This window comes from Podarcis pityusensis (assembly GCF_964106645.2).
Source record: "Podarcis pityusensis genome assembly, chromosome: 15".
Taxonomy (NCBI): domain Eukaryota; kingdom Metazoa; phylum Chordata; class Lepidosauria; order Squamata; family Lacertidae; genus Podarcis; species Podarcis pityusensis.
The window spans coordinates 23648197-23665791 of NC_138040.1; the positions used below are offsets into that span (position 1 = coordinate 23648197).

The 17595-nt window shown below is 45.4% G+C and overlaps 1 protein-coding gene across 1 annotated transcript; it reads right to left on the minus strand.

The window, feature by feature from the left end:
- Window positions 1–1129: 1129 nt before the first annotated feature.
- Window positions 1130–15656, minus strand: LOC308464349 (TLC domain-containing protein 5-like). The gene is made up of 3 exons (XM_080983707.1): window positions 14633–15656; window positions 10509–10707; window positions 1130–5503 (listed from the first exon to the last, which is right to left on the minus strand). Exons 2-3 carry the CDS (start codon window positions 10702–10704, stop codon window positions 4965–4967), a joined length of 735 nt encoding a protein of 244 aa, XP_080839833.1. The 5' UTR covers window positions 10705–10707; window positions 14633–15656; the 3' UTR covers window positions 1130–4964.
- Between the last annotated feature and the right edge of the window lie 1939 nt (window positions 15657–17595).

Consider the following 17595-nt stretch of genomic DNA (forward strand, 5'->3'; position numbering starts at 1 on the left):
ATGGAAAAGTTTCAGTAAAGAATTATTGGGGGTGGGGAGATCAAGGACCCCGTTTTATGTCTTAGAAATCCTATTTTACTTGTTTCCCTCTGCTTTTATACTACAGTTTTGCTGGTGTTTTAATGATACTGTTTTGGTTTTCACATTGTGCAATGCTTATTAAATGCTCCCAAATGAAACAGATAAATAAAATGTTAACTGGGAGCAACTCCCACGGAATTCTGCGTGACTAACATACACCTGAGTAGCCATGTATAGGAGGAGACTGCTTCAAGTGAGCAGCCATCATTTGTAAAATGGCTTTAAGCAGAAAAAGATCAATAAATGCATTTTTTAGCATTATTAAAGGCATTTGGCGGACTGGTGTCCCCCGAAGTACCCAAAACAATTCAAGGGACCATAGATATCTCACCCCAGTTGTTTTCACTGTCCCTCTTCAAAGGCCTAAATGCTGATATGAGGACTAAGGGTTGTGGGTTCGAGTCCTGCATTGGGCAAAAGATCCCTGCATTGCAGGGGGTTGGACTAGATGACTCTCGTGGTCCCTTCCAACTCTACAATTCTATGAAGCACCTTTCATGGGCTATTGCTGAGAAATAACTGATTACTCAAAAGGGATTGATTCATTGATTGGAGGTCGTTACATACTGCTTAATTGCTGACGTCTCTATCAGCGGAGTACACAAAAATGACGAAAAGCATACGAAGGTTAAAATCAGTTAGACTTAATCATAAAAATGAGGGAAACAAATCCTTAAAATGTCTACTGAAAAGGCAAGATCTGAAGCTCGAGAGAGAGAAGGCGTCTCTGATTTCAGCTAGGAGGGAGTTCTATCGCCATGCTCCCGGTAATAAATACCGGACAAATTTTATGCAGTAGCGTGGCCATTTATTCAATACACAGATGAAACTAAGTCTTAAAGATGCACTCTCCAAAGCAGTATTTTTCCTGGGGAACAACTGCCTGTAACAGATAAAACAATGTTTGTCCTGTCCCTGAGACATAACGATACCGGGCATTTGAATAACTGACATGAATCGATAAGAATTGCTCATGTCAATGTACAACTTGATCTCTGTATTAGGCTTGGGGGGTGGAGGCATTGCACTGCTCATTTATTATTGCATGTAAAAATCCAATAAATTTTATTTTCCCCCGAAAATAAATAAATAAATACAAAAAAAAGAACATTGATTTGTACATTGCGCGAGAGACACTGCTCTCAATGAAGAAGGTCACATTTCGGTCAGCTCCTTAGCTTGTTTTATCCCATGGAAGTGTGCTCAGAATCACAGCTCAAGAGCGATGAACTAGGAAAGCCCCACCCCCCATGGACATTTTTGGGTCTCTCTCAGTCTCCACATTGCCCTCTCAGTCTCCACCTGCAATTTGGGAATTATAATACTGGCTTTACAGGATTGTCCAAGACAAAGTGTTCTGATTCCCCGCCCCCCAAATAATTTTCTATTGTCGGCAAGTACTACTGCTATCCACATGGTGAAACTGAGCTGAAGACTCATTCGCTTGAATGGGATATTTGGGACAAGATGAAAAATTTGGTTGTTGGATAAAAATGGAGATACTGTATCAGCCTTCTCCAACTTGGTGCTGTCCAGATTTCAAGACGGCAATTCCTATCAGCCAACATGGCTGTATGATGATCCTGTGGCTGATGGGAATTGTAGTCCAGAACATCTAGAGGCCAACCCTCCCCGGCTGGGGAACGTTTTCTTATATAGTTGCTTGTAACTAACACACCAGCCAGGAATCAGATCCAGCTCTGCTGGAGCTAAGAGGTGGAAGACAGGACTCAAGAAAGCTGAGATTGTCCTCTGTTCTCATGACTGGGAGTTGTCGCATTCTATATAAGCTGCCATTTATTTTTTAGGTTAGCTACGAGGCAGCCAAGCAGCTTTCAGCATTACACCTAAGTATATTTCCTTTGGGATGATTTGGTGGTGGTATATGTGTTTGTTGGGTTTGACTAGTGGTATAGTTTCTCTTGATTTTATTTTTTTTGAAGAATTCAAGTGTTGATTCAACCTTATGGCCTGTCTGAATCAACAATTTGAAGACTTTTCAGTATATGAGATCTCATCACTGTACCCAAATGGTTTATTGATGGTGGTGTCAAATGGGGGGGGGGGGGTAGGAGGTAATCAAATAAGCACATAAATATGATGATTAATGCAGTTTATGGCTGCGATCCTGTTCCTGCTCACTTAGGAGTAAGTCCCATTAAACTAGGTGGTGTTTACTTTGTGTAGACGTGCATATCCTTGTGCTGTAAATCTCCTGTAGGGCAAGGTAGATATTTCCTTACGACACAATTCTATAATGTCTATGCAGAAGGAAGTCCCATATTCAGTTCAGTAGAGCTTACTCATTAGTAGGGATGGGCAAATATGTCAGTTGCAGATTCTCATTTTTCCATTCCTAAGTTCAGTCCTCTACATTTCCATATCAGCTTACATTAAAAAAAAGTAATCACGAAAATTCGGCAGCATTTTTAGTGCAGAGTTCTTCGAATATTCAAACTTTTGCATGCAATTTTGCCTAATTGACACATTTTTGCAATACCACTTCCCCTGACATAGTTCAATGCTGTATGCTATTTTCACCAGTAGATGCGTTTTGATGCACGCTTTATCCCAGTATATTCATTTTTTGGGGGGTGGTATAGTTTACATAGCTAGGCTACATTGCAAAATTCAGACAAGTCCAAATTTCGAAGGATGGCTGTGATTTGGCTGACATATTGTTGCAATCAGAATTGGATTTATCCCTCATCTCCACTTACAGCTAAGTTGTTATAAGACTGCAACTTTTTGCCTTCTCTCTATACACACATGAATGCGTATGTGTGCATACACACACTTAGACTGCCGGAGTCAAGGGGAAATGCCAGCAGCTTTTCAAGTGTGTGTGTGTCCCCATTTCATAAACCCAAAGCAGGCATTCGGCAACTTCTTGAGAAGTGAGTAGGCTTCACAGCCGCACCGAAGTCTGAGCTGCAGGCAAGTCTCCTGTGTAGCCAGAGAGACGCCGCCGCCCCTGGGAGATCAAGGGCAGTTTTCTGGAGCACAGGAAGATTAGCACAAATTATCCCCCTGAGCACCGGAGAGAGTTCTGGATGGCAGATTCAGGACACGGCACAGTATAAAAACCCTTCCTGTGAAAAGCACCATGTGGAAACCGACAGGGCAACCTGTAACCTCTTTATCTGTTCTTTCTGAAAATCATTGCTTGGAGATTCCCGAGCGACTTCCGTGATGAGAAGCACCAGCGTTTGCCTTGACATTGCAGGGAGGGAGCAGCAGCAGCTTTTAACTGCAGTGCAAAAAATAACACTTGTGACAGCTGGAGCAGTCTTCCGACCCCATGCTGATGCCTGTTTAGGAACGGGAGCAAGGAGTCTGTACAATTGCCACAGCTCTTAGGTTTGTATTGCCAAGAGAAAACATCTGCCATGGCCACTTTGAATGCACTACAATAAGGGAATATCTGCTTCAAGGGGAAGGGAAGGGCTGCTTCTGGGTTTGGAAATAAGTTCAGCTGCAAATGGGCATTTTTTCAGATGCAGGCAAATTTCAAATTATTCCTGCTTCAATGCTGGCCTCGTCCATTCTAGCATAGATCACAGCTAAAGATTCCTGGTAAATCTCTGGTAATCAAGCTGGCAGGCTTTAAAAAACCCAGTCTGATTGCCAAGAGCAAGCACAATAGCAGTGGCATAGCATGGGAGGACCACGGGGCTGTTGCCTCGGGTGCAAAATTGTTAGGAGCGCAAAATTTTAACACCCAGTGCTGCCTCAGTACAGCTGCATACTTCCTTCGTTGGGCTCTGTTGAACCAGGAAGTGACCTCTCCAGACAATGGAACAACTCTTCTTTTCTTAAGTCTGTAGCTGCAATCTCTTAGGTGACGTGGACACTGTTATGTAGTTGAATGAACATATGTATTCCATCCGTTTCCCTCCCTCCCACCCTTCCACATGCCCCCTGGTGCTGGCAACCCATGTTAAACCACTGCAAGGTAGTCCAAGATTTGATGCCTGCCATTTCCTCTTGAGATAGCCTAGGCCGCCGAGTCAAGAGACTGTCAGAGGCTTGCATGGCAGTCAGGATCCATAGCCTTGGAGCATGTATGGAGATCTTGTTGGTGGAGCCAGGGAGAACCCTCCAGTATCTCAATCTAAAGGAAGTTGTAGACTGTGAAATCCAGCTGGATGGGCTTTGGCAGTGTGGAGCAGCTAGAAGAAGCCAGATCCTTGCTTCAGAGAGTCTGCAACCATCCTTGGCGTGGAGGTCAATGACAGGCAGAGTTGAAGCCAGTAAGAGGCAGAGGTAATTCAGGTTTTGTCTCCATCTTCTTCTTTGATAAGTTCTGCAAAGGCACCAGTGAGACTATGGAGGAAGAACCCACAGCCAGTGCCAGCTCCTGCACTGGTTGCAAGAAAAAAGGCAGGACATGTGGGGGCTGGCTGAGGTCAGATTGAGGAATGCCCTGTTTCCCCTACAGGCCAGCCTCCACTTGCCTGCAGGCTTTGTGGTTTAGTCCTTCCTCCAGCACTGGCATTTTCTGCCCGGTTTCCTTCGAGGTGAATATCCAGCCATCTTTCCAACCATGATTCATGTCTGGCCCCAAAGATCCCTCATCTTTGGAACGAGCTCTGGAGGTCAGCAGTTCCTTGGTTCCTCCCAATCCAGTTTTTCTTATGTGAAGCACCTTGACAGTTTCCTGTCCATCAAAGATGCTTCCTACTTCATAAGAGCATAGAATTGTAGAGTTGGGTGGGCCCCCAAGCGTCATTTAGTCCAATCCCCTGCAATGCAGCTGTCCCATACGGGGATCGAACCTGCAACCTTGGCGTTATGGGCACCACGCTCTAACCAACTGAGCTATCCAGGTTCCGTTTGCTTATTGCTCGATTATTGCACAACAGCCCACTGGGAAGTCAAAGTCAGCATTTCGGCAGATGTCCGTTTTCCTTGGGAAACTTTCCTTTCATTTTTTCATTCTTCCAAGCAAAATATTTCTTCGTTGTTTTCCTCCTGGCAAAACTGAGGATATCCAGCATAAATGCCCAGGACACCACATACATGGCCAGGACGCCACCCCTCAGCATCCAGATGGTGTTGGGCGAAGTCATCACCGACTGTACAATCCATGCTCCGCCGGCGATGCGCAGCCCCAGGAAGAGAAATACGAAAAGGTAATCCACCACATCCCCGAGGAGGTTGTGATAGCTCCCCATCTCCCGTAGGAACCAGCGTAGCTGCAGCAGAGGGTTGGTGATCTCGCTCACAAAGACGACGGCATTGATCTCAGTGGCAGACTTGCCAATCATCAGCACGAAAGCCAGGCCGCTGACACTGAGCATGTGGTGGGAGAGCATCAGGTTGCCCTCGCTCTGGAAATAAATGCACCAGCTCAAGTCGAAGAGGAAGTATCCCAGCGACAAGCACATCAGGCAGACCTGGAGAGCCGTGTTGGGGTAGCCTGGAAAGATGAGGAGAAAAGGGTTGACTGAGTTTGCCATCCTAGAATCTCAGAATTGCAGAGTTGGAAGGGACCATAGGGTGCAAATCTAATGTTGCTTGAAATGATGACCCTTGCACCTTATAGGTTTCAAAACTGCTCTTTAAAATACAGTTGTACCTTGGTACTCAGACATTTTGCCTCCCAAACGCTGCAAACCCAGAAGTAAGTGTTCCGGTTTGCGAACGTTCTTTGGAAGCCAAACGGCCGACAGGCTTCCGTGGCTTCTGATTGGCTGCAGGAGCTTCCTACAGCCAATCAGAAGCCGAGCTTTGGTTTCTGGACATTTTGGAAGTTGAACAGATTTCTGGAACAAATTCTGTTCAACTTCTGAGGTACGACTGTAACAAAAAACACATTTTACACACTGAAAATCCAATGCTTTTGCCATTTGATGTCCCAGACCTATTCCCCTGCTTTTTTGAACTCAGTCCTCTCCATCACCAAAATTTGAGCAAGTTCTCAAAAGAGAAACTTTCCCTGAAAAGAGTATTTGGGAATGATATCAAATAGCATGTTTATGCATCCAAAGGTCAGATTCTAAAACAGGAAATCTGGTTTTGAAGTGTGTGTGTGTGTGTGTGTGTGTGTGTGTGTGTTGCATGCATGCAAAACTCAAGCCTTGGTTCTGTGAGATGCTCCATAACTATTCCCAGAACAACTTCCCAGTTTTTAATAGCTTCTCTCCCACATGCTCTGGGGGGAAAGTCATAATTCAGTGGCATCTCCAGGTCAGGCTGAGAGAGACCCCTGAGTCTGAATTCTTGGAGAGCTGCTGCCAATCAGAATAGACAATACAGGATGGACCAAAAGATATGTGGGAGGCAGTTTCCTAAGTTCCTGTGAAGTGGCATTGGGGCAAATAAAAAATGGCTGTGGGTTTTCAAGGCCACTGAAACTGAGAATTCTCATTACTCAGATAGACTGCTCCTGCCTGGAAGCTCTTCTGCAGGAAGTCTGCTGGTGCTCCTGATGCTGCACGCCCTTCATTTAATTCTCCACTACAGCCTTGGCAGCTTTCAGCATTGCACCGTAGGCAGAAACTAATAAGAACCTGCATCATTGCCCTTCTGGCTTGGCCTGCTGCTCATACTAAGCCTTGGAATAAGCTGATGTCTGGTTTTTCATCAGCTACAAAAGCATGCCTGGTTATGCTACACTCAAAAATCAACACAGTTAACATTATTATACAATACAGTCGTACCGTGGATCCCAAATGCCTTGCGAGTCAAACGTTTTGGCTCCCGAACGCGGCAACCCTGGAAGTGAGTGTTCTGGTTTGTGAACGTTCTTTGGAACTCGAACGTCCGACGGGGCTTCCACGGCTTCTGATTGGCTGCAGGAACTTCCTGCAGCCAATCAGAAGCCGCACCTTGGTTTCCAAATGTCTTGGAAGCTGAATGGACTTCCAGAACAGATTCTGTTCGACTTCTGAGGTACCACTGTAGTATATTTGATGCCCATTTTGTGCCTTTGCCCAGATGGTGCCCTGGGCCCCCTGATCACCCCAGCAGTAATTACACAAGTGGAGAAAAAGGGATTTGCAGCTGGTGTCAGTAGCTCAGATGTCATTCGGCCAAATGGCTTAGAGTAAGAGCCTGCTCTGAGGAATTTTTAGATACTCCCACAAGGACGACAGGTGCCTTGTGAAACAGTTATAAAGACCTAATCCTGGCGATCAGGAGCTGAACTAAATGCAAGCAAGGGCTTGCGAGGACACAGCAAGGGGAGATGACATTCAGAGTGGCAGGCGTGAATTTGTTCCAAGGGAAACAGAGGAGCGAAAGGCAAGGGCAAAGAAGGAAAGTGGCAAAAGATGGTGGGTCATTTGACAGCAGGGTACCGGAAGCACCACCATTTGGGGGGTCACTGTTAAAGTTCTAGTCCTCATTGTTATGGGTGAAAGCTTGAAATCATGTTGGCAGTGTGCACTAACATGCTCAGGACTAATAAGTAATTGCAACCACCACCAAGGATATTATATCTATATACTACTACTACTACTACTACTACTACTAATAATAATAATTTGTTATTTATATCCTGCCCATCTGGCTGGGTTTCTCCAGCCACTCTGGGTGGCTCCCAACAGAATAATAATAATAATAATAATAATAATAATAATAATAAATCAAACTTTTAAAACTTCCCTAAACAGGGCTGCCTTCAGATGTCTTCTAAAAGTCAGATAGTTGTTTATTTCCTTGACATCTGATGGGAGGGTGTTCCACAGGACGGGTGCCACTACCCAGAAGGCCCTCTGCCTGGTTTCTTGTAGTTTCACTTCTCGCAGTGAGGGAACTGCCAGAAGGCCCTCGGAGCTGGACCTCAGTGTCTTGGCTGAACAATGGGGGTATAATACTGCATAAGGTTCTTGGGCACTGTTGTACTTGCTTATTATCTACCTATCAGTCTTTCTGTCTGTCTGTCGGTCTTAATAATAATAATAATTTCTGAGGCTAGCAATTCACCCTTTTTTTGGCCACTGAACCTCCAGCAAAAATAAACTGGAGGTCTCAGATAACAGCTGACCTTTCCTGAGGCATCTTAGGAACTGCCATCAGGACCCACGCTTCGGAAATTGCAGAGATTGTGACGTCATTACAGAGCAAGTCTGATTTGTTCCCAGACAATGCAGGCATTATGGTAATCAATCTGCATAACCAGTGGCCTTGCAGGGTAGCAAGCAGTTTGCTGGATTTCGGCAGAGACCCACATTCAGATCCCTGCTTAGCTCAATCTTGGGTCAGTCATTATCACTCAGTCTGACCTACCTCATAGGATTATTGTGAGCGAAAAACAGAGAGATTGGGAATGACATGCAATTAATGTATAAAGTGCAATGAATGACTGAAAAAGTAAAAGCAGGGGCATAATAATGTTTTGTTTTTAAAGGAAGATGTTAGAAGGTTACAGTTTACCTGTATATCAAGGTTTCCAACCTAGAAACTCTGACCCCCTTTTCCCAGATATTCAGAGAAGTGGAGGGGCTCAGTGCTAAGATGGGACCCTCTGCACATGGCCAGAGGTACTTTCCTTTTCATTTGCTCCCATATTCTAGCACTTGTGACAAGTTCTGAAGATGAGCGCTAGCAAGTCATAGTTCAAAATAAATCCAGTGTACATTTTTAGCTGTGTAAGGGAGTGTAGAGAATCACTGTGGGCACAGAGGATGAAATAATGGACCCTATCCAGCAACATGGACTCTCTGCTTGAAACAAATAAGGGGAAAACATCTGCACTGATCAAACCCACATTCTATGGAGACGTTATTTATATAATTTCAAACATCATTTCAAAAGGACTAGAATCTTGCTGTTAAAAAGAAGAAGAGGTAGATAAAAACTCAGCAACAAGAGCTGAGAGTTGTAGGAAGTTGTAGAAATTCTTCAGGGGGTGGGTGGGTGGGAATGCCTCAATCTGCAACTATAAATGGGGTAATGCATTTGTTCATTTTGCAGAATTTACAGGCCAGTCTTTGGCACTTCTACTCAGAAGTAAGGCCCAGCAAGTTCAATGAAGTTTCCTCCCAGGCCATCAGCTCTCCACGACCAGGGGCCTTCCAGATGTTTTGGACTACAACTCTCACCAGTCCAAGTTGGCACAGTCACGCTGGCTGGTGCTGATGGGAGTTATAGCCCAAATGAGCTGGAGGAGGCTACCAGGTTGCAGAAAGCTGTTGTCTAGGAATGTGGTCTCCTGTTCTCCTTCAATCGGCTGATCCGGGACAGAAGGGCAAAACTGGGAAGTTTATGTCTACCAGAGGAAAGAACAATTATGGCAGGGTAGAGGAGCGAGGCAAGAAGACTCAAGTGAGCTGGATGGAAGGCGAGGCTGGAATGGAAGCGGCGAAGTGGATGGAGCCGGGAGTAGACGATAAAGTGCAGGAATAAGACATCAGGTGGAGATCAGAATGGTGGGAACCTGGGTTAGGGGAAGCAAGGACAAATGGGAGTCAAGGGTCTGAGCTACAAAACAGGAAGATGCTAGTTGGAATGTCTTAGCCAAGCCACTGCTCTCAATGCAGAGAATGACTTATTCCGAGTCAGACTGTTCATCCATGTGGCTCAGTATTGTCTCCAGGGTCCTGGGCAGGGGCACATTCCCAGCCCTACCCAGTGATGCCACTGGGGATTAAATCTGGGGCCATTTCTGTGCATAGCAGATGCTCCAGCACTGAACTGCAGCTCAGCTTCTCCTGGATATAAAATGAGGATGATGATACAGACCTACCTTTCGGGGTCACTGTACAAGTTACAAGTGAAGCTCTTTGAACACCCCAAAGCGCTTTATATAAGTGCTACATGGCATTATTTGTACTCAGTGAACAATAGAGATGTGAATGTCTGGAATCCGCCTCCTACCCCCCCCCGCAGAAAAACCAAATTAAAAAAATGCCCCATACCCCAATTTTCTCTAAGTTCATAATAAAAGAAGTTGGGGGAGAAACTGGAAAAATGGCAGGGAAATGGAATTCTCCACCCTATTTTTCCTGGGATGTTTTTTTTCTAGGCATTCAGATCTCTAGGAGCAATCAGGGCTGCAAATCATACTCTCAGCCAATGGTGTAGTGGTTAGAGGGTTGGACTAGGACCCAGGAGATCATTTATTCAATCATTCATTCCTTCATTCCTTCATTCCTGCTCATCCATGAAGCTCACAGGCCGTTCTTGGGCCAGTCACAGTCTCTCAGCCTAACATACCACTCAAAGGGTTGTTGTGAGGATAAAATGCAGAGGTGGAGAACTGTGTATGCCACTTTGAGCTCCTTGGAGGAAAGATGAGCTGTAAATGAAATGAATGGGTGGGTGGGTGGATGAATAATGTCACAGCGGAGCTGTGCTTTGGGGATGGGGATGGCACAGCAGGCAGAGATTTAGCCATGGTGGGTGAGCAGAGCAACTTCACCCACATTTGACCCCATTACCTCTGCCAACCCCCTTGAGGATGAATCATCTCTGCGTACCTGCATGAGTCAAAGGCCAGGGTCCGTCAATCAAAGCGATGTAGCCGGAGAAGAAGGTGACAATTAGCCCATGCAAAAGGGTGACCAGCCGGCAGCTCCATTCGGGGCTGCGATGCTTGTTCCGGTACAAGAAGCCGCCATAGAGCGACAGCCAGACCACAAGGCTGCAGATCACTTGCAGAATGATGACGATCATAATCTTGTAGCCAAAAAAGAGTGGGGAGAGAAAGGTATGGATTAAGTCAGTTACAACTGGGGACTTAAGGAGCTGATGACTTCTGTCCCGTTGCGGTTTCATTGCAATCAGCGCTGTTTCCACTCTGCTACAGTTCGGCTTCTGCTAGAATCAACATTACGTATCTCACTATCTGCCATTGTTGAAACTTATGTACAGTGGTACCTTGGGTTAAGTACTTAATTCATTCCGGAGGTCCGTACTTAACCTGAAACTGTTCTTAACCTGAAGTACCACTTTAGTTAATGGGGCCTCCTGCTGCTGCCGTGCCGCTGGAGCACGATTTCTGTTCTCATCCTGAAGCAAAGTTCTTAACCCGAGGTACTATTTCTGAGTTAGCAGAGTCTGTAACCTGAAGCGTATGTAACCCGAGGTACCACTGTAATTAATTTCAAGATTAATTTCAATTGATGGGGGAAATGTCAGAAGCAGTGCAGAAAATAATTATTTGTGTAAAGTTCAGAGACCAAGAACAATGACAGTGAATACCAAGCATATTGGCTTGCATGATTTCCGATTGTGACCTCGGACGAACTTGCAAATTTTGGGATTGACCAATAGCTTGACTCAGTATATAAGGCAGCTTCCTATGTTCTTATGTCTTTAGGGAAGGGCTGTAGCTCAGTGGTAGGGCATCTGCTTTGCCTGCAGAAGGTCTCAGATTCAATCCCTGGCATCTCCAGGGAGGGCTGGGAGAGACCCCTGCCTGGGGGGAAACCCTGGGAAGCTACTGCCTGTCGATGCAGATAATATTGAGCTAGATGGATTGATTTGGTACACAGTAGTTTCAGACATTCCTATGATTGCAACAATAATATTCTGAATGCTGAAACCTGCCATTGCCTGTTCAGGACACTGTATTTGCAATAGCAAATAAGCAGCTATGATGGTGGGCGTGGAAAATCACAGATATTTGTGGCATCCCTAGCTGCAGGCTTTGGCATGGTTAAACTTTATTCTGCCTTTATTTTATTTTTAAAGCCTAGCTTTAAAATCTGGAAAGTCACTGGCCCTGTGAAACAAACCCTGGTCATTTGTGCAAGCAAAAGAATGTAGAGCTCAGGCAGGAAAAACACAGAGTTCATCCCAGTCATATCAGCGCCTTGTGTGAGCAGATGGCCCACATTGCCCAAAAATTCCACACCAAATAACCTGAATTCTGAGAGCTGTGTGAATTATGCAAATTAACAGAAGCTATGTAAATACGCTTCCATTCATCTTATCATGTGATTCATATTATTTTGCACAATTCTGATTTTGTTAGGGGATAGTAGTTCCTCAGGACACTGATCTCTGTCCCCTGATTGCTGGAAATGTTGAGTCAACCTTGCCACGTCCAGATTTCAGCCCAAGTTGACCATGCACTTTGACGCATTCTGACTCAGCCGTAAGGGCTAGAAACTTGCCCTGAGTTTTTAAAGCAGAGATTCTCAAGATGTTGATTACTGCCTCCAGGACCAAATGTTGCCTTTTTCTGGAGACACACAAACAGGGGCAGCCTGTCCTGCTTCGCTGCCTGAGGCAAAATGAGAAGGCGCTGCCCCTTCTCAGTGGAAGCTCGGCTTACCAGAGTTGTGCAGCGGCAGTGGATTTCCGTAAGATCTCCAGTGGCAGGTGAGGTGGGGTTTCCATGGGGGCACTGCCTCGTGGGATTCTGCCGCTTGAGGCAGCTGCTTCAGACTGTCTCTTGGGCTGGCTGACCCTGTTTCTACATAGCCCTGCCTGGTGCATTATTTGTTTCAAAAATGCAGTGGAAATCTTAAAGGTGGACTTCTTCCCTTTAAGTAGGGTATGGGGCAGGGGGCACCTGCTGTGCTTTAAGAAATCCCAACTGCTCTCTTGCTTAAGGGAAACTTGCTATACAGGTTCCACAAAACAATGGCCTGTTTCAATATGTAAAGGGACGGCCATGCAAGTGGTTACTTAATTAGGTCAACCACTTAAAAACATCCCTTCATGATTTTTGGTCAGCTGAAGAAAGACAAGAGGATGGACTCCTTGCATATTTCCCCAGGACTTGACTTCCTGTGCACAATCACTATTAGAATATGAGTAAAAGTTCCCTGGAGTTGTTTGGAGAAAGAGGGAGAAACTGGGCAAATGAAATCCAGCTTCTGCTTCCCCTCCCCAACAGCTGCTTGGTGTCATCATTCATCACCTTTAACCAGGGTTACACAAACGCAAACTCAGAGCCTATACTGCGAACATTATCAAGGCGATCAGCCCTATCCATTACTCTTTTAATGGGTACGTGGGTGGCACCATGGTGTAAACCACTGAGTTTCTTGGGCTTGCCAGTTGTAAAGTTATCAGTTCGAATCCGCTATCCACTCGGCGGAGTGAGCTCCCCGTCCCAGCTCTTGCCAACCTAGTAGTCAAAAGCATACCAGTGCAAGTAGATAAACAGGTACTGCTGTGGTGGGAAGGTAAACGTCGTTTCCATGCACTCTGGCACTCATAATGGAGTCCTGTGAGCTGGAAGTGATTTAGTCATGCTAGCCACATGACCTGGAAAAGCTGTCTGTGGACAAATGCTGGCTCCCTTGACATCTGAAAGCAGAGAGGAGTGCCACACCCCATAGTCTAATTTGACTGGAATTAACCATCCAGGGGTTATTTACTTTTCTTTTTCTTTTTACTCTTTTACAGAAAGGCATTTTCCTTTATCTGAGTTTTCTACAGCAGTTGACAAAGCTGTGGGTGGAGCATGGGGAGGACTGCAACCCTGGCGCAAAACTGAATAAGCAAAGGAAACAAGACCCCAACCGGGGAATCAAGTGAGCCTTCTGCTCATTGACAATTTCAAAATGGATGGAGTTGCAAGAAACACCATCTAGTGGCTCACCCTCGTAATCACAGTTGTCAAATTTGGGCTGGGAAAGGGGTTTGGGTGCTGGTTTGGGATGCAGTGTAAACACGACGTTAGGCACAATCCACATCTACCCTGTTTTAATGTTGTATTTTAATTTTGTTTTTAAGTTGTATTCATTCAATTTGTTTTTATTATTGCTTGTTAGCCGCCCTGAGCCCAGCCTTGGCTGGGGAGGGTGGGGTATAAATAAAAATTGTTATTATTATTGTTGTTGTTAGTTTTCTAGAGAAAGAGGTGCCAGAGCTCACCATGAACTTCTCTCTCGTTCTCTTAGAATGGCAATGGCGCCCACCTAAGTGGTGCCAGAACTGAGCTCCGGTGAGCTCCGACTGAAAAAAAGCCCTTCCTCTATGTATCCTTTCATTTCTTAGGAAATGCTGCATTTTGATGTGTTTCCCCCTCAAATCAGCTTTATTCCAAATAGAGAAAAAGAATGACCCAGCTGCGTTTTAGGCCAGTAATGTGTACACAACCTTAATGGTTCTGGTCCCCTAAGTTTCTAGCAGCAGAGATATGACAGGCACCCTCACTTTTGACTTCCAGGTCTCTGTTGAAGACTGTTTAATGCCAACAGGCCTACACACTTGTTTAAAATGATCTTGAGTAGACAGTCAGCTTAAAAGCTTATCACCATCATCACCATCATCATAATCCTCACTAAAATTTGTATACCGGCCTATACCCATAGGTATCAGGGCAGTTCACAAGATAAAAACACATGATAAAACACAAAATACAAAACAAAAACAAGAAAAACCCAGTAATTTTGCTGTGTGGTGCCCTGATGCCTTGTGAGAAGGTGGAATATAAAAACGTTTACACATAAGTAAGACCAATCTCTGGTAGGACATGAAGATCAAAGAGCTAGCAGACAGCTCCATATAGTCCGTGTGTTTTCCAGGTATTTTTTCCCCTACTCTTTTCCTCACCTCCTTCTGCTACTTAGCCCCTGGTGAGTTCACCACCCCTACAAGCAAAACGAAAGTTACAGGGGCACGATTCCCACCAGGTACTCACAAACAAGTTCCTTGAAACAGGAATGGCTGTGACTCCACCAGCAGTCCAGCAAACAGCCAGTGGCCTCCTCTGTAACTTCTTGCTGAATGAAGGACTGTATTTGTCTCAAAGGGCTCGCAGAGAAACTCAGGAAGCAGTTTTAACTTCCTGGTCCCAGTAGCATGGAGGCCAATTCCCCCATGTGCATTATGAGTCACTGGACTCCCAAGTCTCTTATAACCTTCCAGTTGAGGGCAGGTTGGCTTATGATGACTGCTGGTCCTTCACATTTCCTTTTTATGACAGGTTTACTACGTCTGTTGTTGGGCAAGTAAAACCAGATTCTTTTGTGATTATACTTCAGACGGACCTGAGTGAAAAAGTGCTGGCTGGTGAGAACAATTGACTGTTAGGAAGAGAAGAGTCCTCCTTCTCCTCCTCCTCCTCCTCTCTGGGCTCTCTGGAATGAGATTAGGGTCATTACACTTACCAAATTGTTTTGCTTATGCTTTGCAGGTGTGGCCCCAGATCAGATGGTGTCCCAATGGGAAGGTGGCTGTCAGTGGCTACTAGTCACAATGGCTACATATCCAGTGCCAGAATGGGGCCACATAAGAACAGGAGATGAGCCTTCTGCATCAGCCAGTGGCCCATCTAGCCCAGCATCCTGTTCTCAGAAGGAACGGCATGCCATGTGGTCTAAACCACTGAGCCCTTTGTGCTTGCTGATCGGAAGGTCAGCGGTTCAAATCCCTGCGACGGATTGAGCTCCTGTTGCTCTGTCCTGCGCATGCCAACCCAGCAGTTCGAAAGTACACCAGTATAAGTAGATAAATAGGTATCACTGTGGTGGGAAGGTAAACAGCGTTTCTGTGCTCTCTGGCTTCTGTCACGGTGTTCCGTTGCACCAGAAGTGGTTTAGTCCTGCTGGCCACATGACCAAGAAAGCTGTCTGTGGACAAATGCCAGCTCCCTCAGCCTGAAAGTGAAATGAGCACCGCAACCCCATAGTTGCCTTTGACTGGACTTAACCACCCAGGGGTTCTTTACCTTTACCTTTTTTACCTGTTCTCACAGTGAGTGCCCAGATGCTTGGGGAAAACCCCTTAGGACATGAGCAGTGGTGAACCTAAATTTTTAGGGCCCCAAAGCTTGAACAGTTATGGGAACCCCTTAACAATTGTTAAGGAGCTTCCTGCAGCCAATCCAAAACCATGGAAGCACTGCCGGATGTTTGGCTTCCAAAAGAATGTTCACAAACCGGAACACTCATTTCCAGGTTTGCGGTGTTTGGGAGCCAAAACATTCGACTGCTAAGGCACGACTGTATAGGGAAGTTTTTAATGTTTGATGATTTACTGTGTTTGATATTTTAATTTGTTTGAAGCTGCCCAGAGTGGCTGGGGCAACCCAGTCAGATGGGTGGCATATTATTATTATTATTATTATTATTATTATTATTATTATTATTAACCAGCAATGAGATCTGGGTAACCACTGTTATCTTCTTCAAGGGGGTTGTTTACGTTATAACATTTGTACTGCTGAGTTTTTGACAAAAAGTTAATCGATTTGAGCTGTGTGACTCAGATTGCTTCTACAGTACTAGACCCATTTTTTTAAAATAAGCAATGTGGATTAAAGTCACTTCTGGGGCCACTCTGGGATTAGGGTCCCTGAATCTTAAGCTTCATTAGTTTCATATAAGGTCTGCCCCTGGACCTGAACACCAGAACACTCTCCCCTCTTGTGGTTTTGAACAAGTGGTTTTCAGAACAGTCTCTGAAGGCGGAAGCAGAGCATAGCCATCATAGCTAGTAACCATTGACAGCCTCCATGAATGTGTCTAATCCTCTTTTAAAACCAGCCACTTTGGTGACTAATAGTGCCTCCTGTGGGAGTGAGTTCCATAGGTTAACTCTGTGCTGCGTGGAGAAGTACTTTCTTTCTTTTGTTGTTGTTTAGTCGTTTAGTCGTGTCCGACTCTTTGTGACCCCATGGACCAGAGCATGCCAGGCACTCCTGTCTTCCACTGCCTCCCGCAGTTTGGTCAAACTCATGCTGGTAGCTTCAATACTTTGGCCACCTCATGAGAAGAGAAGACTCACTGGAAAAGACCCTGTTGTTGGGAAGATTGAGGGCACAAGGAGAAAGGGATGACACAGGACGAGATGGTTGGACAGTGTTCTCAAAGCTACCAGCATGAGTACTTTCTTTTACCTATCCCAAATCTGCCAACATTTAGCTTCGTTGGATGCGAATACATTCTAGTGTTATGAGAGAGGGGAGCATTTTTTTGGGGGGGGGGAGCTCTTGCTGCCCCTCAGAGCTACCCCCTGCTCTGAACTCTTCCCCCCACAAAAAAGGAAGAATCACAAGCCACACCACCTGCCTCTAGAGTTGTCAGGAGTCCTACATAAGAAGAGCCTAGTTGCTGCAACAGACCAAAGTCCAGTATCTTGTTCTCACAGGGGTTGACCAGGTTCCCAAGTAGGAAGCCCACAAGCGAGACCTGAGTGCAACAGCACATTTCTGATTTCTAGTCCAAACTTGCCTTTATGGAGGGAAGGACAAGCTTCCTCCATCCATCTGTGCTGAGTTGTCATTGTTCTTAAAATTTCTATAGCCCTCCATGGATACACACAACATAGCAACAAACAAAAACACTGGGAAAAGAGGAATGCTTTTGCCCAAACCATCCTGAAAGATCTACATTGGCTCCCAGTACATTTCCTAGCACAATTCAAAGTGTTGGTGCTGACCTTTAAAACCCTAAACAGCCTCGGCCCAGTATACCTGAAGGAGCATCTCCACCCCCATTGTTCAGCCCGGACACTGAAATTCAGCTGAAATCCTTTCTGGTGGTTCCCTCCCTGCGAGAAGTGAGGTTGCAGGGAACCAGGCAGAGAGCCTTCTCGGTAGTGGCGCCTGCCCTCTGGAATACCCTTCCTTCAGATGTCAAGGAAATAAACAACTATCTGACT

Bases quoted from the DNA above. Each gene is read 5' to 3' on its own strand.
- LOC308464349 (XM_080983707.1), bottom strand. From the start codon at position 10,704: ATGATCGTCATCATTCTGCAAGTGATCTGCAGCCTTGTGGTCTGGCTG. The intron at 5,504-10,508 runs GTACGCAGAGAT...TCATCTTTCCAG, and splicing joins CTGGCCTTTGACTCATGCAG to GCTACCCCAACACGGCTCTC.